A 19,925-nucleotide genomic window follows, 5' to 3' on the forward strand; every position below is an offset into this window, starting at 1 on the left:
TGGCATGGTTGCGGTGCACACAGGATTCAGTATACATTATGGGAAGCGGACAGATGGTTTTTCACTGATGTAGATTACATGTATAGACTAGGTATCATGAAAATACCTTCAGGCATTGCATAAATATGGGGGGGGGGGAATAGTGAAATTGTAAGAATGTAAACTTGACCTTTGACCTTGAGCATGTGCATCCAAAAAGTTGATAGGTACAACTTTGGCCACTCATACATACATATGCCAAGTTTCATTTAGATACCTCAAATGGTTTTTAATGTTATGCTGTCCACAAAATCAATTACAGACGGACAACCAATAAACAAAATGCCTCTGGTGACACTTTGTGGTGGAGGCATAAAAAGTTTACGCATGACAGATGCTGGACAGATGACAGATGATGCACCAAGAATGCAGGACAATAATGCAATAGCTCACTTGAGCTTTTGGCTCTGGTGAGCCAGAAATGCACACGACTGACAATTAATGATTGCAATGGCTGGTAAACTGAAAAAGGGAAAACACAGAGGACAAAAGCTTCTTTTCTCTTAATACCAGGCATTTGTCAGATTGAATTTCATATACTAGGGACAATTAGCAAAGTGCTAATTGTGCATGGTTAAGTGTCATGCCCACATATTGGGGTTACGGTGATCACGCCTTCAGTGTTCTCGCACCTATACTATGGAACAACTTACCCATCCATGTCCGCGAAACTCCTACCGTAGACTCTTTTTAAAATTTTCTCAAAACCCATCTGTTCACTCATGATCTGTAATTTGTATTAACTCATTACATATATGTTATGTTTGTTCCTTAAGTTATAATTTACAGTGTTGTAATATGTATTCTGTATTTTATTTCATTTTACTATTTAATTCATGATCTAATTTCTCCTTTCTAATTCTTCTCCATCACAAGACATTTAGTGCTTAGAAACTTTTAGCAATAGCGCTTTATAAATGATATCCATTATTATTATCATTACAGTGTTGGGTGGTATGCAGGGGCCAATACCAGCCACCACTTATGTGGGAGTCCCACGTAAATGGGAGAAAAGCTTGTCACCTGACCTATCTAGATTAAGCGGTTACCACTGTACTAGGAAGACTTACAGCTTGGAATTCTGAAAGGGATCTGTTTTTACTGGCATTGGCGATACTCTTCAGGGCTTCAACACTGGGTCCTGCATGTCTCAGAGCTAGCTTCCCACTTACTATTGACTGCACATCATCAGCACTGTAAGACAAACATAAAGAAAAATACATCATTCATTCACAATCATAATTTTACATTAAAACTAATCAAATGCTATTCACATCAAACAGAAAACATTTCAAAATAACTCATAAAAAATGATGCATTTTTAATTCGGTAATGTTACAATCCACACAATAACAACATCAACATATATGGTGTTCTTGATACCTGGTAGGGGAGAAATGTCTTAGTGCAACAGGGTGGCATAGTGTTACCAGTCTTATTGAGCACTGACAAGTCCTTCTCATACATATAATGCACATTGGAGTGTAGAGAGTCATTTTCTCATGCATAAACCAAACTCTCCCTTTGTGTACTCATTTATGTGAAGAGTGTGTGACAGAAAGAAAGTGGAAGAGGGATGATTGCACACATTTTTAATGGCATGCTTCCCCTGTTTCCATCTGTGCTTCATCTACTATAGACCGATTCAAGTGACTGTTCATGGAGGTGCGCCCTCTTAAGGCGACGCCATAACTGGGGGCCAAACAGGCCGGGTCAGCAAACGCCCTGCGTGCCTGGCAAGGGTGCCAGCGGCAGCCAGTGCTTTTACCACCCGGCGCCAGCCGGCCAGCTACTGTATCTGTGGCAGCGGTCGACGTGTCTGGCTTTGTTACAACCGCATTTTTTTCGCTCGCTAATTGTAAAATCCGCAGTCCAACAGTGATAAGCGGAATTCGTGAAAATTAAACAACCTATACCGAGTTGAGCATATGGGTAGGTGACATACGGCTGTAGCCAAAACTTGCATTTCAAGGTATTAATATCGGTACGATCCATGAGTGTTTGTAGACTCTTCTTGGCGATGACATGGGTAAGGCCTACTCGCGTGTATCATAAAACCCCTTATAGCAAATAGGCCTAGGCTTATTCACATTTGTGTAAGAGAAGGAAAACCGCTGGGGAGAAATGTGGCTAGGCGTAGGCAGACGTCTTGCAAGTAAGCCTAGACTGTTGAGAAGTTAAATGATATAATTAAATACATAGACACTCTACGATAAATCAGAATTTTGATCTAGATATGCCGCTATAGATTGCAACTTTTCAGTTAACTAAACATTTCTACTAATTCTAGGCTCTTACTCAGCGGGGTAAAATCTGTCTAACGTTAGATCTTGTCTAGAATTCCAGGCAAGAGTCCAGACTAACAACTGAGACCTATTGACTTCTAGAACCCTGGGCCTACATCCTTTATTATTTTCGGTTGTCGCTAACTGTAAAGTGCTTGTCATAATGATAGTCAGGAAGTGTATTTAAACTTTGGAGAGTACTGCACCAAGCATTGATCTTAACTTGTCTTCTAAAATGAACAACATACTTTACGAATATGCATTGATAGCATTGATAAAATTTAAAAGAAAATCTAGTCCTTAGTAGGCATAGGCCTAACTTTGCTTCAAAATCTGTGCATTTTTATTCCGTTGTATTTCACTTGTCTCTAATGTGGGCTGTATCTATAGGTCTATTTATCATGCTTCAGTGGTGAATGAATTTCACACACTGTCACTGCCATGCACCTTCAATTTCCGTTTTTTCTGCTATTTGTGCAGCCAACAACTGCACAATATATTTTCCTGATCCTTTGAAGTTTTCATTTTGTATCAATATTTCTGAATCGTTTAATTTGTTCAAAAGAAATGCAGGAAAAACCGCTGTAAGATTTTCGCACAGTAGGTAAACAATCACAATATTAGAGCGGCGGCCGCCGGCGCAGCGTCCACGGGGGCCGGCCGGCTAACTATGCGCGATGGATACGCTAGGCGGCAAGCTGCAAGTGCAATTCGCTGGGTAGCTAGCTCGCTGGAAGCCCCCGTTGGCCCCCAGTTATGGCGACCGTTATAGTGCCGCTAGCGGCAGTAGGTGAATAGGACCTCGAAATTGAATCGGTCTATAAGCTGACCAGGGGGAATAGAGTGCTCTGATATGTGCTTTGGCAAAAGTTATCCCATCCACATGTTTACATCACATCACCTCCATCGACCATGACGGAAGCAAGTTGCTGACCAAGGATAGGAGTACATGTATTTGTGAGGAGTTCTCAACTGGCATTTGGTGCTCCCCCTCCCCCCCCCCCCAAAAAAAAAAAAAAAAAAAAAAAAAAAACTTTTTGTCTTTAGACTTGGATATTAGATTTTCAAGTAATTTTATCAGTAAATGAGAGAATCACCAAACAATAGATTTGTTTTCTTTTTGCCTTTGTATGGCAGCCTAGACAGATGAGTCATTTCATGACTAAAGCCCATTACCTGTATTGTAGGCTACCATAAAAATGCTAAGGTCACTAATTAAAGAAAACTGCTAGTCCCCTGAGAACTTTGATATTGTGAGATTGCATTACGCCAAACAGTGCTGTTCTGCATATGATTAGCATACAATAAATAAGATACAATATATGCATGCTTTGTAAGTTTTCATTAAATATATTGTTTGTTCGGCCATAACAAAGCTTTCTCAAAACAAAAGAAAACTGCTGGTCCCCAAAAAACTTTGTTGTAACAGGATGCATCTGTAGTGCTTAGTAGGTGGCTAGATTTGGGTTTGGCAAAACTAATGTCAGTAATCCATCCTGGGTTTTAGCAGCTATGATATGTGATAGCATGCTAAAATAAAGATAACGAGATATGAAACTCGTCACACTGACGAGTTAGGTGATACGCTTGGGGTCATCAGATGTTGGTCATCTGTGATCGACAAAGAAAAGAATGTGATATAGGCACCTTGAAGTTATATTGAGCGTGCATGCAAAACCGTTTCTCTAACCACTCAGCCACGGTACATCCACGGAAATGGTAAGGCAAAAAAAAAAGTATAGATATTACAGGTGGGAAAAGTCAATGGCCACTGAACAAATGTGGCCGCGTGAACATGTATTGCATTGCTAGACGGAAATGCGGCCTTGTAACTACTGATGTCGCTATGCCATTTCCGGCAACTTGGGAACAAGGAAAAGTAGAAATTACGCGGTGCGTAATATATGTCCCCGCCGGAAGTAGCATTTTGTAGCAAAATGTGCAATATAGGTAAAAAATCAAGGTCAAAGGTCAAAGAAGTCAAAGGTCAAAATTCTGTGTAAAAGTTTTGAAGCCCTCACCTAGTGCCATCACATAAAGCAAACGGAATCGAAATCGGGTTAGAAATGGCGAAGGAGTAGCATTTTATAGCCAATGTACAATACAGGTCAAAAATCAAGGTCAAAGGTCAAAGAAGGCAAAGGTCAAAATTCTGTGTAAAGTTTTGAAGCCCTCACCTAGTGCCATCACATAAAGCAAACGGAATCGAAATCGGGTTAGAAATGGCGAAGGAGTAGCATTTTGTAGCAAAATGTACAATATAGGTCAAAAATCAAGGTCAAAGGTCAAAGAAGGCAAAGGTCAAAATTCTGTGTAGAAGTTTTGAAGCCCTCACCTAGTGCCATCACATAAAGCAAACGGAATCGAAATCGGGTTAGAAATGGCGAAGGAGTAGCATTTTGTAGCAAAATGTACAATATAGGTCAAAAATCAAGGTCAAAGGTCAAAGAAGTCAAAGGTCAAAATTCTGTGTAGAAGTTTTGAAGCCCTCACCTAGTGCCATCATATAAAGCAAACGGAATCGAAATCGGGTTAGAAATGGCGAAGGAGTAGCATTTTGTAGCAAAATGTACAATATAGGTCAAAGGTCAAGGTCAAAGGTCACGATTGAAATTCTGTGTAGAAGTTTCAAAGCTCCCATGTAGTGCTATCATATAAAGCAAACAGAATCAAAATTGGCTCATAAATGACAGAGAAGTAGCAAATTGAAGATTTTGATCACACACGGACGCACACACGAACACACGGACGTACGACCTTATGGTGATATATACTTGTGTGTCTACCCCTTTGTTCTCCCTTTTGTTAAAATAGACACACAAGCAAAAATTTTAGCCACACAAGCCTGACGGAATAAAGGCCATCTACTGTGCACTATTGTTCTCCTAGCCACACAAGCATACTCTCGTTAGCACGGACACACGGACGGACGGACGGACGGACACACGGACACACACACGTACGGAGCCCGTTTCATAGTCCCCTGCTCGAACTCGTTCGGCGGGGACAAAAATACGTCCCGTAGACATAAAACCTATAATCGACTGGTTTTGATACTTTGCCTTTAATCACAATTTTCAGTGTGATGACGTCATCAAAGTACAAAACAATGACATGATCTTGAAAGACAATTGTTCAAAGTACAACATCTCCGTCGTCGTCATTACATACTATGATCGGTTTGACAAAGTCAGCCTGCAAAATTTTGCAGCAGTCGAAGCAATGTGGTCTCAAACACAAAAAAGAGGGATATTGTGTGTGTGTGTGTGTGTGTGTGTGTCTATAGGTGCGTTTATATACGAACGTGATTTCTACATGGACGAATTTGTAATACACCATTGAAGAAAAAAAAGTAAAATAGCTAAGTATTTTGTTTCGCGATCTTGTGGGGTTCGAACCCGCACGTGTGCAACCTCACGTCTCTGAGACGTCGCCTTTAACCACTCGGCCATACGTCTCAACGAGAAAATATGAGGAACGTAATATTATGTATGTGAAAGATGAATCAGGAATCGTTTCGTCCACATTCCATTCTCATTTTCAGTTTTAAACTGCAAAATTGTCGACCTGATGAGGAGATTTCAAAAAATAAAATGCATGATTACTGCAGCTTATTGTCTCAGCTATAACATACTTAAGTTTCAGAGGAAATGAAGCAAAATCAGCTGAGATAAAGGTGCTTAAACATTGTCAAGTCAATGCATGGTTTTTAAAAAAATCACCTCCCAAAGACATAACACGTAAACTTGTCCGATTTGGCGTCTTTACCTTTAATCACAATTTAAAGTATGATGACGTCATCAAATTTCAAAACCATGACATGGACTTGAAAGGCAAATGTTCAAAGTACAACATATCTTAATTTGGGATAATATTGAGCTTAAACAACACAGATACGAGCAAATGAATGTCAGAAACAGTACCTCAAAAAAATTAATTCCACTTTTTTAATTTCAGATGATGATATGATGACGTCATTATGTATTTATGGAAATTTTGATACAGTCAACTTCGGATACCTCGAATTCATCGGGACTGAAGAAAATGGTTCGAGGTACGCGAAATTCGAGGTACGTGAAATTCGAGGTACGCGTACGTACGTCGAATTTTCTTCGACTTATCCGACGTTTATCGATGTTCAACATGGTATCTGTTATAGTGCCTACCGATTGTTTGCATGCTTGTCAATTGGAATTGAATCAACTTTTATATGAATGAATTGAATGAATGGTGGCCCTATCGCGCCACCAAAAATAGTCGGATGTTTGCCTTTACTTTTGAAAATGGACAGCGGTAACAATCGGCTCCGTAAGGTACTAAAATAAATGTCGGATGTTTGCTCATACTTTTGGAAATGAAAAACGATAAGACTCAGCTCCGTATGGTGCTAAAACTAATGTCAGATATTTGATTTTGCGTTCGGAAATGAATAAAGATAACATTCGGCTCCGGAAGACGCTGAAATAAATGTCAAATATTTGCTTTGACGTTCGGAAATGAAAAACAATATTCAACTCCGTACGATGGTTAGATAAGTGTTGGATGTTTCCTTATACTTTCGAAAGGAAATAGCAATAACATTCAGCTCCGGAAGATGCTAAAATAATGTCAGATGATCGCTTTTATGTTCGGAAGTTGCAGTAATATTCTGCTCCATACGATGCTAAAATAACTGTCTGATGATTGCTTTTAAATTTTGAAATATGACAGTAACATTCAGCTGCGTTCAATGGTTAAATTAATGTTTGATGTTTGCTTTGACGTTCGGAAACGAGTAACAATAACATTCAACTCCTTACGATGATGAAATAAATGCTGGATGTTTGTTTTTACGTTCGAAAGTAAATGGCAATAACATTCAGCTCCGGAAGATGCTAAAATACATCTCGAATGATTGCTTTTACGTTTGGCATGTTTGGACGTGAATAGCAGTAACATACTGCCCCATATGATGCTAAAAAAATATTAGATATTTGCTATTACCTTTCGAAATGAATAACAGTAACATTCAGCTACGTTTGATGGTAAAATAAACGTCTGATGTCAGCTTCGACATTCAAAAATGAAAAACAGTATTCATTCGGCTCCGTACGATGATAAAATAATTGTCAGATGATTCATTTCACTGTCGGAAGTGGACAGCACTAACATTTGGCTCCGTACGATGATAAGATAAATGTCGTATGTTTGAAATGAATAACGGTAATATTCTGCTTCGTACGATGCAAAAATAAATGACAGATTGTTGCTTTTACATTTGGAAATGATTAACAGTATTAATCCGCTCAGTTAGATGCTGAAACAAATAGCGGATGTTTGCTTTCACGTTTGGAATTGGATAAGGATAGCATTCAGCTCCGTAAGATGCTAAAATGAATGTCGGTTGTTTGCTTTTACATTTAGAAATAACGGTAATATTCGGTTCCTTAAGGTGCTAACAGACTAATAAATGTTGGATGATTGCTTTTACAATAAGAAATGAATAACGGTAACTTTCGGCTCTTAACAATGCTAAAACAAATGTCGGATGCTAACAAATGTCGGCAAATGCTCCCACTTTTTCATTCAAACGTAAGTTTTGACCTCCTAAATATATAGGCATCAACTTTTATGATAATCTATACGCCTATTTGCTAAATCTTAAAACACAGAATAAGATGATTGGATTTTCTATTCATTTGTTTTAGACATGGGCATCTGTATCACTTTAATAACGCTTAATATTCATTTTTCCATGTTTAGTACGACCGATTTAGTTTTTCTAATGTTTTTCTCCATTTTTTAAAAATTTCGAGTATAGAATTCGACCACCAAAAAATAAGAATCAGTGATACTGGTGGCCCGATAAAAGTTAGTGTGGGGCCCTGTCTATTCTATTCTTTATTGTGCTCGGCCTATACTTCCACATCATATTCTACAATATTTTCATAATCGCATTGCTGAAAAAAAAAGGATAAAATCAGTGCTTGCGTTCTCGGGGAAGAAGGTAAAATGAAACATACTCCGTGAAAGGCAAACAAAAAAGTTTTAAAAAGGCACTACGCAGAAGAACTGTCAACACCCAGTGCCAACACCTACGCAGGTGCGCCACGACGGTTAAGAAATCTATGCGCACGGTATGACTATCATGATCAAGAATTAAAACACAGTGGTTAAAGAAAAGAAGATGATGGGGCAGAGCGTAGTGCTATCGTAAGCACTCGCCATTGGCAAGGGTGCTATGTGCATACCATGTTCGTATGTAGGTAGGTATTGGGGATTTTTCTTGTCAGCTGTGTACCGGGTATTTCTTTGGGCGCGCGATTGTTCTGGTCGGGAATTTACAGTCGAGTGTGAAAAGATTTTTGACATGTCTTCTTCGCTGTCCACGCGCGCTTAATCGGAGATGCTGAGTGATGTTTGCAATTTCGATTCGAGCTACATGCTGGGAAAAACAATAAGTTAATTAAGATCGGGACAGTAGATTTCACTTCGAGGTAACCGAACTTCGAGTTATGTTCTTCGAGCTACGCGAATTTTAATACACGGAAACTCCATAGGAACAATCGGGACTTTCATTTTGCCCCCGAGGTAAGTGATATTCGGCTTATCCGACGTCGAGGTATCTGAAGTTGACTGTACTTGAAACGTTATTTGCAATTCATATGCTTTTGTAATATGCAATAAAAACATAGGGTCACCGGACGTTTTAAAGAGCTATGGCGAAATAAACAAAAGGCATGTTTTTTGCTATATTTCCACATAGACGCGCACACGAAATTTCCACTTTGACGCCAGCGCATTCCTTTGTTATAGGTCAAAATTGATGGGAAATCAATGGATATTGTTACTTAATGTATCAGGAATCCAAATCTGTCAAAAAATTCGCATTTTCATGTTGCTTACGCACGAAAATGCGCGGACGGACGCGTACGCGCGGAACGCTTAAAATTGTCTGAAACTTCGAGATTTCCCATTGGAAAGTTGTTTTGAGCCTTTTAAAAGTTTGACGCGTAATGTCCTAGGTAATTAGCATTAAAAAGTAAGAAAGAGCGTGACCTGAACTTTATGTCCACCGAAAATGATACAGAAATGACCTTTAGTTATGAAGTTATGATCGATCATGTAACATGGTCGGAAAATCACAAAATGGCGCCTAGATGACGTCATAGATATGTTACTGTCATGAAAACCTTATTGTGGCTAGATATTGTCATGTGACATGTTGACTGAAAATTTCATGTTATTCCGTAATGTCATTCTTGAGATATTGACGACACAAAATTGTCCAGAAAGAAAGGAGAATAAAAAGTTATATAAAGAGAGATTTTGACAATCACAATAGGTGATACGCTGATAGCGTATCACCTAAGGCGCACCTGGTAAACTAGGGACTGCGAGCGACGGAGAGCGACACTCAGCGACGGGGACATATTGCGAGAACAATGAAGTGCGTCGCAGTATGTTTTCACTCCGTCGCTAAGCGTCGGTCAAAGCAGTACGCGCCATCATTTTGATGATACCGCGACGCTTGCCGACGCTTGCTGACACTTGCCGACACCCTCGAAAGAAGCTGTTGATTTTTTCTATGTTGCGTGACCTCCGCTCACGCAAGTGTTCGTTTTAATAGCGCCGACGTTTCGGGACATGGCGCTTGAGATGTAGCGAGATTTCTGAATGGTCACGGCCAGTGCTCAAATTGAATAGCGAGCGACGTGTCCAGACGCGCCTCTCCAGATTACAAATGATGTTCGTGATAGCCCGACGATGAGCGACGTGTCCCGACGCTTTCCTTTGTCTCAACATTGGTTATGAGTTGATTTGCGTTTCGTTTGGCTACTGTAAAAGTGGTTTCTTTCGCGTACAGAAACTTTCGCGGTTTCCATCGGTGCCGACTTTTTCGCGTGTGTTTAAATTCGCGGTCGGTAATGACGGCGTTGTAACAACCCACGAGTTCAAAACGTAATTATGGGGTGTGATCTCACTGAACGGGGAACACTTTGAAAGTAGCGATCGAAGAGGGTTTATGAAAACACATGTAGGTCTACACTTAAACGCGAATGTATGCCTTAATTAGGCAGCTCCATACATGTAAAATTTTGCATGCATGAGGTGAGATCTTTTTTTATCTGTCAAGTGACTCAAGAACTAAATACAGTGTATTACGAAGTCGTCCTATTTCTCCCGTAGGAAAAAGTCAGAATGTTTGCCTTTACTTTTGGAAATGAACAGCGGCAACAATCGGCTCCGCAAGATGCTAAAATTAATGTCAGGTGTTTCATTTTAATTTTGGAAATGAATAATGGTAATTTCGTATGATACTAAAATAAATGTCGGATGTTTGTTTATACTTTTGGAAATGAATAACGGTAAGATTCAGCTCCATACGGTGCTAAAATTGATGTCAGATATTTGATTTTGCGATCGGAAATGCATAAGGATAACATTTTGCTCCGGAAGATGCTGAAATAAATGTCGAATGTTTGCTTTGACTTTCGGAAATGATTAACAATAATATTCAACTCCGTACGATGATAATAAATAAACGCCGCATGTTTGCTTTTACTTTCGAAAGTAAATAGCAACATTTGGCTCCAGAAGATGCTAAAATGACTATCAAATGATTGCTTTTACGTTCGGAAGCGAATAGCAGTAATATTCTGCTCCATACGATGCTAAAATAATTGTCGGATGTCTGCTTTTTAAATTTCGAAATGAATAACAGTAACATTGATTCATTAAAATTGATGTTTGATGTTTGCTTTGACGTTCGGAAATGAATAACAATTATATTCAACTCCGTATACGATGATAAAATAACTGTCTGATGTTTACTTTTATGTTTGAAAGTAAATAGCAATAACATTCAGCTCCGGAAGATGCTATAAATGCTGGATGTTTAATTTAACGTTCGAAAGTAAATTAGCGATAACATTCAGCTCTGGAAGATGCTAAAGTAAATGTTGAATGATCCCTTTGACGTTTGGAAATGAATACCAATAATATTCAACGCCGTGTGATGGTGAAATAAATGCCGGATGTTTGCTTTAATGTTCGAAAACAAATATCAATAACATTCAGCTCCGGAAGATGCTAAAATAAATGTCGAATGATCCCTTTGACGTTCGGAAATGAATAACAATAATATTCAATTCCGTACTATGATCAAATGAATGTCGGATGTTTGCTTATACTTTCGAAAGTAAATAGCAATGACATTCGGCTCCGGAAGATGCTGAAATAAATGTCAGATGATTGCTTTTACGTTCGGAAGTGAATAGAAGTAACATTCTGCTCCATACGATGCTAAAATAAATGTTGGATATTTGCTTTTACATCTCGAAATGAATAACAGTAACATTCAGCTGCGTTTGATGGGAAAGTAAATGTCTGATATCTGCCTTGACGTTAAAAATGAACAACAGTAGGCCCTACTTTTCGGCTCCGTACGATGCTAAAATAATATTGTCAGATGATTCATTTCACTTTCGGAAGTGGACAGCAGCATATAACATTCGGCTCCGTATGATAAATAAATGTCGGATGTTTGCTTTTAAATTTGGAAATGAATATCAGTAATATTCTGCTCCGTACGATGCTAAAACAGTAAGAGATTGTTGCTTTTACATTAATTTTGGAAATGACTAACTGTATCAATCGGCTCAGTTAGATGCTGAAATAGATAGCGGATGTTTGCTTTCACGTTCGGAAATGAATAAGGATAACATTCAGCTCCCTAAGATGCTAAAATGAATGTCGGTAGTTTGCTTTTACATTTGAAAATGATTAACGGTAACATTCGGCTCCGTAAGGTGCTAAAATACTAGTAAATGTTGCATGATTGCTCTTACAATCGGAAATGAATAACGATAACTTTCGGCTCTTTATTGTGCTAAAACGTTAATGTCGGATGTTTTTAAAATGTCTGCAAATGCTCCCACTTTCTCATTTCAAACGTAAGATTTGACCACCTAAATAGGCATCAACTTTTAAGTAACTAACAGTGTGTGGGATTATTCCGAAGGTGCCTTAGTCTGAACACTCTTAATCCGGCACGAAATTTTATTTATTTATTTATTATGTATTTATTTATTTATCTATCTATTTGTTTATTTACTCATTTATCTTTTGAGTTTAACAACGATTTAATATCGACCCCCGTTTCGTTTTCGAGTCGACGATTCTTCAAAAAACGATTCCCCCCCCCCCCCTTGTTCGTCAATTTGGGATTTACGAGCCTTCGGAATGACTGTAACTACGTTTATTTTTTTTTTTCAGTCGATTAGGGGATGGGGGGGGGGGGGGTGATTCAGAAAATAAATATAGAAGGGAGTGAAAATCTTGAGGCAAGAAATACAAGTAAGTGAAATTCTCAGTTTGATATCGTTCATTTTTTTTTGCGTGATGTGTGTATTCTGGAAAGGGGGAAGGGTAATTCAGAAAAGAAATATATAGACGGCATCAGGGAAAATTTTGAGGCAAGAAATCAGTTTCTCAGTTTGACATTGTTAATTTCTTTGCGTGGTGGTTATTATTCCAAAAAGAGTCAGGTATGATGATACCGGATAGGTGTATATACTTATATTCCGATGGTTCGTTCTTCCGTATCCGAAAAACGCAAATTCCATGTTTGTTACTATAGTAATCTGAAAGTGTAGTAGGGTTTGTTAATCCGAACATTTTGTGACATTCCGAAGGTTCGTTAATCTGAAAATGGGAAATACGGTTCGTTAATCTGAAAACGAATAATGTGGTCAAAAATTTGTTTTGTTTTCGGATTAACAGCATTTAGAAAACCAAACCTTCCTTCGTTTTTGAATTGACGAATCTTCAAAACAGCAACACAGTTTTGTTGTTGCTTTTATTTTTTTTTTTCGAATAACGAGACTTCGGAAATTGCAAACTTTCAAAGTAACGAACAGTTACGATTTTTTGTTAATCATTAAAGCGAGTAGTGGAGGATAATTCAGAAAAGAAATATAGACGGGAGGAATAATCTTTGATTGATGATGATGTTGGTCATGTTTCTGAATGTTTATAGAAAAAGGCTGAGTGATCTGAGTGATGGTGATGATAAGTTATACTAATGCGAGTGTAAGACAGCTTGCAGAACATACTTCTTTCCCTTCCGGCCCATGAATGGTGCAAAAAAAAAAAAAAAAAATACATACACCTCACAACAAAAAGAACCACGTGCTAGCAACCTTCGTAAAGTTAAATCTAGAAGTTCATTACCAGCAAAGGGGAAAAACACAACAGTAACTGAAGCAAAGAGATTGTGTAGGCACTCTCTGGCATTTACGAGAAACTTGACACCCCACCCTTCTCCCCTCCTTGTGGAAAATTTCCACAAAACCAGGTGCCAGACCCAAGGTGCCAGACGAAAGAATGCGCGCACTGGAATAAACCGCGTGTAAATAGCCTGGAAATATCGATCGAAGAACTAGCTCATGAGTTGTCATCGCAAAGATCATGATTCTAATTATAGCCTTTCTTTTGACCGTTAGTAGAAATATCGAACAGTTTATTATTGTGTACTTAATTGAGTATTTTAAATGTTTACTGAACTACAAATTGTACAGGAAGGGATTGGTTACTCACAGAAATATACGAAAGGCCTCGTTTGCCCACACAAATTCACTACGAGTATGTGATGCAGCCACTACCGGGTTAGACAGCAAAATCCTGACAATTTCACGCTCAAAACTACGTATTACTTTGGAAAATTTGAAGGAACTTCACCTACGAACTGTGAAGTTATTTGGCTATCAACATTCGTTCGTTTTTGTTTTTTGTTTTGTTTTTGTTTTTTCCTCGTTTAAAAGACATAATTTCTTCGTATGGAACGTAAACTGTTTAGCGAACATCGTTATGGCAGACTTTGTGATATCAGTCAGGGGGAAAGAAACTGGAATAGTTAAGATGTATAGAATCCAATAAATAACATGAAAAAGCCTGTAAATAACACATGACTATGTTTTATAGTAAACAATAACTGAATATACCCAAAACATTTTGCATTGAAAGAAAGATATTATTCAGAGGGGTGAAGGTTCAGATGCGAGTTTTTTCACTTTGTCTCCCTCTACAAATTAAATTTGTTAAGATCGCAACTGCTGATCTGTAAATCAACAAACATGTACATCTGAACTTACTCGTTGCCCTATTGTGATGTGGAGCGAGTTTTACCTTGCATTTTAAAAGGCGAGTTTTCTTTCTGTTAAATCATCCTCAGTAACTGATCTCTGCAATATTAATGTACGAGTAGGCCCTTTAGCTTCTTACTTAGTCTAAACACGATTTCAGTCGATTTTGCTATTAACAGTTCAAGTTTTTGCGTTTGTAAACGGCATTCACTGGTGCTTGCTTGTTTGCTTGCTTGGTACATTTCTGTCATGCGGCTGGCAGTTCGTGACTTATATTTTCCACCTCTCTTTTACGGTCAGCAACGATTTGATAAACAAATTCATAGGGTTCATCAACAAGATGGTGCACATAACGTGATACAATGCGTATTCAGCACATTGGCGTGGTGGCGTAGAAAATTAATGAACAAGCACTAATCTGTCTTTTTTTTACGCATCGCACTGTGTCTTGCAAGGAAGGTGTCTCAGTGACCCCCTACACCACAGACTTTCAAGTACAGTGTACAGAGTAACTTTGATCAGAGACAATTACGGCTTGCCGATTTCAAAACAGAATGTCCACGCCACGCCTCGTGCGAACAAAAGACGGATTAGGAGGCAACTCATTCACTAACTACCCAGCCCTTGTCGCTGCATAGAATTGCACTGCGTCTGGTCAGGCTTACTAGCAATTCCCTCAGAAGAAGGTGACGGGCACTCTCCACAGAACTCTAAAGAAGTTCTGTGGCACTCTCTCGTTTCGGGACAATTATTTTGTGATTGAAAAAAAAGAAGATTTTTGGGAATGAACTGGATGATAACACATTTGCTCCTGCGATAATTGTTCTTGCATGTATTTTGTGCATGTGAAAAAGCGTTCGAACTTTGTTTCCAGTGTCCCGTGGAAACTCGATTAGGCATAGGAGATCCTGATGTAACAAAATAATACCCGATATAACAAACTAATTTCTCCGGTCCCAACGAATTCATTTTCTGTTTTGTATTGTTTATTGTGTACTGATAAAGATTACAAAGAACAAAATATGTCTGTCTCAAGATCTCGTCATAGCGAGTTGCCACGTGTTGACTTTGTATAATTTTCGCGTGGTGTTCGCTGCTGCAAACTTCGGCGAGGGCCTTTACTCATTGTTTTATTTCCTCTGTTTCTCATACCTCGTTTGGTACGATTTCTTTTGTTTAATGTCACTTTATTCGTTCCCTTTGTTTCGAAGTACCGGTATGTAAAAATTCTTTCAGGTGTCTCTCTGGTTACAGCTCGTTATTCCGAAGGTTCGTTATTCCGAAGGCTCTTTATTCCTAAGATTTGTTATTCCGAAGGTTCATTGTTCCGAATTTCAGATTCGGATTAACCAATCTTCGGAGTAACGAACCTTCGGAATAACGCCACAAACTTTCGGATTAACGAACCTTTTTCATTTTCGGATTAACGAACCTCTAGGTATAGGGAATTTGCGTGTCTGCGTCTGATTAACGACCCTTCGGAATAACGAACCTTCGGAATAGCGAACCTTCGGAATAACGAACAGCACCCGTCTCGGTTACTGCACATGTATTTTCGTAACGGCGATTTCTCCAATTTGCTGTAGTACTGCATATTTCGAAGGAAGTTCGATCCCAGCCTCTTCGGTGTGCTGTGTGATATTTTGTAGTGTTTGTGTTGTTGTCTGAGAGGTTGTTGGTACTTTGTGATTAGTTTGCTTAAGTGTTATCTCGAGTGATGATGGTGGTCGTGTTCCTAATTTTGATACGAAAAGGGCCAAATGATCTGAGTGATGGTAATGATATTACTGATGCTGGTGTAAAAGACAGCTTGTTGAGCTACGTGTCCTCCGTCTGATTTCATTTCTCCCTCTTTCACTCTTCTTCTCTTCCCATGAATGATGGGAAAAATACATACACCTCACCTTCGTTAAGTTAAAACTAAATGTTCATTACCAGCAAAGGAAAAAAAAATAAGGGGAAAAACACGAACGGATTGTATGCGGTCGAACCTTATTTAATTTTCGAATGAACGAACCTTCGAAATAACGAAACTTCGAAATAACGCCACAAAATGTTCCGATTAACAGACCCTTTTTCATTTTCGGATTAACGAACCTCTAGGCATAGGGAATTTGTGTTTCGGCATGTTACGACACCGAGATAACAGTCCATGTGAGCACCTCTCCAAGTTTACAGCCAAGGGACTTTGAAAGCTGTCGTGCGTGTCTGTGGGTGTTAAGGTAAGTTAGTAATCGACGCTGAAAATTATCGAAGAGTCCGTCGACGTTCAATCGACGAGGGAATTGCAAACCCAACGGCTGCTTATAAGGTACCACCAAGATAGGAAAGAATGAATTTTATGAAAACCAAAACAAACGAATGAACACGAGTGTGAGCGCTGGTACCAAGGTATGTTGTGATACACATCGATAATAACATTTTATTGGTGATGCAGTTATGTTCCCTATCTATATACATTACTTTTTTGTCTTAATACTAGATGAATGATGATACTGTTGATTCGTGAATGGACAGAGAAAAATAAATCGTGATGAATGAACAGTCACTGATGCCAACATGTGAATGTCCAGACCCCCTTCTTTGATGAACATTTTAAACCTTTTCGTATTTAATCAGTGTGTATATAAAGACGAAATTTAGACGAAAAGTTTAATGACATAGGTTTAATACAGAATTTAAAACTGCTGTCATGAATGTGACAGCTTTGTAGAGCAGATCTATATCAGCAAGATGATGTTCTCTCTTTGAAAACAATGGTTTTACCAAGAATTACAAACAACGCACCAACGCGCGCTGGAAGATTAAATACTACGTTAGTATGCTTCATGATGATGACTACAATCGGCCTCGTATCTATACTTGCCACTAAATACAACTGTACTTAGTGGGTGCTGTTCGTTATTCATTATAAAGTAAAGAATGGCATTATAAAGTACAAGTGTATAAAGAAATTCGGCATTTTATATCCTTAACTTTTCCACAGCTGCGTGCAGTCACCAGCTGTCCGAAATACTTCCACAATCCCCTTTTCCGTTTCTCTGTCCAGCGTGCAGGCACTCTCTTTATTTCTTTCTTTCCCTTCTTCCCTTAAATGTGTGTGTGTGTGTGTGTGTGTGTTTTTTTTTTTTGCTAAGGGTATTCCTTTCAATCGTATCCCCCTCAGTTTAGTCATGCCATGTTGTTGTGTCTCTGTTCTTTGTTTCATTTTGTCTTATTTCTGTATTATGTACATGTACTTGTACTTACAACAAGTATTTTTGAAGATATTTTTAGAGTGGTCCACAATCTACAAGCAATGCTTTTTAGTGGACCCCTCAGTTCTCATTTTTTTATCCTTCAAACATAACTTTGTAATTCCAGTATGTGTGCATATCTTTGCAAGTTTGTTGATTACCATTGATTGTTATACTTTGTAATGTATATAATTATGCTTATGATTGAATTTGAGATTTACTTTGTGTTATGTTTTGTGGAATGAAAGAAAAAAATGAAAATGAGAATGAAATGAATCAAATCAAATCAATTCAAAATTCAGAAGGTTCGCTATTCTGAAGGTTCGTTATTCCGAAGGTTCGTTGATCCGAAATACGCAAATTCCCTATATCTAGACGTTCGTTAATCCGAACATTTGTGGCGTTATTCCGGAGATTCGTTAATCCGAAAATGAAATTCGGGAATAACGAACCTTCGGAATAACGAGCTATAACCTACTTAGTAGCACGTAAGGGACTATCACAATTTGCTGAAGGTCTCAAAGAACGCATTTAAGAGAAGAAAACGAATCACGTTTTACTTCCAAATCCGTAGTATTTAGAGTAACTTTACGCTTCATTAAGACATTGTAAGATAATGATTAATCTTCTCTTCTTTGTTTGCCAGTACAGTTTAGCGCTTTCTATTCATTAAAAAACAGCAGTCGCCATTCAGAGAGGGACTCCTCGGGACGCATGATGACGCACATTTAAGCAGAAAGCAAAATAAAATGTGATGTGTGTATGCTGTGGCGACGGACATCCAGTCGCTGGTAATCCAGAATGCGTCCGGCATGCAGGCATACTCTACTTCATTCCCGGTCCACGCATTCTGCCTGCACTGAGAATGCCCTATTGTTACTCCCCTCAGCCTTGTGAATAGAGGCATTCCGTCGTATTCCGAGAATGGGGATTATAAAATCCTCTATTCAAGGCGTCCGGAATGCGTCCGAGAATGCAGACGCGTTATACTGAAACCATTCATTCACGAAGAATGATAGCGGCCTCGTGCACCTCTACTATTGTCTTTGACCTTCAAAAGAACTACACGCCGCCCTGTTGCGTTGTGAGAAAGAAAAGTCGCGCCATTATACACGTTGTGTTTCAGTGTGAAAAAAAAAAAATGAGTGAAAGTGTCTCTGGAAACTGATTTCTAACACAGAGATTTTGTTTTTATTCGATTTTCTGTATTGGTATGTTGGTTATTTTGTTTTTTTACGATATAATACTCGTCGCCTAAAATTGCGTTTCGTACCGCAGTTCGATACATTCGTATTTTTTCTTGCCAGATTGAGACGCCAACCCTGTTGCTAGGAGGTACCTACCAGGTATACCGTCAGGTCTCGATACTAGCGGTGGCCCGGGGCCATCAAAAAACGCACGTCGGGCACCAGAATTTCATATACAAACTGTATGAAGATTTTGGTGGACCGATCGGGCCACCAAGAAAAGTCGGATGTTTGCCTTTATACTTTTGGAAATGAACAGCGCTAACAATCGACTCCATAAGATGCTAAAATAAATGTCGGATATTTTGTTTTTATTTTCGAGAAATGAATAACGGTAATATTCGACTTTATGATACTAAAATTAATATCGGGTGTTTGCTTATACTTCTGGAAATGACTACAGTAAGATTTAGCTTCCTAAGGTGCTAAAATTTATGTCAGATATCTGATTTTGCGTTCGGAAATGAATAAAGATAACATTCGGCTCTGGTAGATGCTGAAATAAATGTCGCATGTTTGCTTTTACGTTCGGAAATGAATAACAATAAAATTCAACTCCGTACGACGATGAAATAAATATCTGATGTTTGCTTTTATGTTCGAATCTGTAGCAATAACATTTACCGCCGAAAGATGCTAAAATAGATGTCGGATATTTGTTTTTAATTTTGGGATATAAATAACGGTAATATTTGACTTTGTATGATACTAAAATAAATGTCGGATGTTTTCTTATACTTTTTGGAAATGAATAACAGTAAGATTCAGCTCCGTACGGTGCTAAAATTAATGTCGAGTATTTGGTTTTGCGTTGGGAAATGAATAAGGGTATCATTCGGCTGTGGAAGATGCTGAAATAAATATCGCACGTTTGCTTTGACGTTGGGAAATGAATAATAATGATATTCCACTCCGGACGATGGTAAAATAAATGCCGGATGTTTGCTTTTATGTTCGAAAGTAAATAGCAATAACATTCGGCCCCGGAAGATG

At 38.6% G+C, this 19,925-nt stretch overlaps 1 protein-coding gene across 1 annotated transcript in view; it reads right to left on the reverse strand.

The window, feature by feature from the left end:
* The window catches only part of LOC139730716 (26S proteasome non-ATPase regulatory subunit 11B-like), a 286,575-nt gene that overhangs the window by 97,212 nt on the left and 169,438 nt on the right, over positions 1–19,925 (reverse strand). The window contains exon 8 of the mRNA XM_071641582.1: positions 1,110–1,233. Coding sequence (XP_071497683.1) covers positions 1,110–1,233 — 124 coding nt within the window. The remainder of the gene's footprint in view (positions 1–1,109; positions 1,234–19,925) is intronic.

Source organism: Diadema antillarum, unplaced genomic scaffold (genome assembly GCF_040938485.1).
Source record: "Diadema antillarum isolate AM-2024a unplaced genomic scaffold, OU_Dant_1.0 seq00000329_RagTag, whole genome shotgun sequence".
Lineage (NCBI taxonomy): Eukaryota > Metazoa > Echinodermata > Echinoidea > Diadematoida > Diadematidae > Diadema > Diadema antillarum.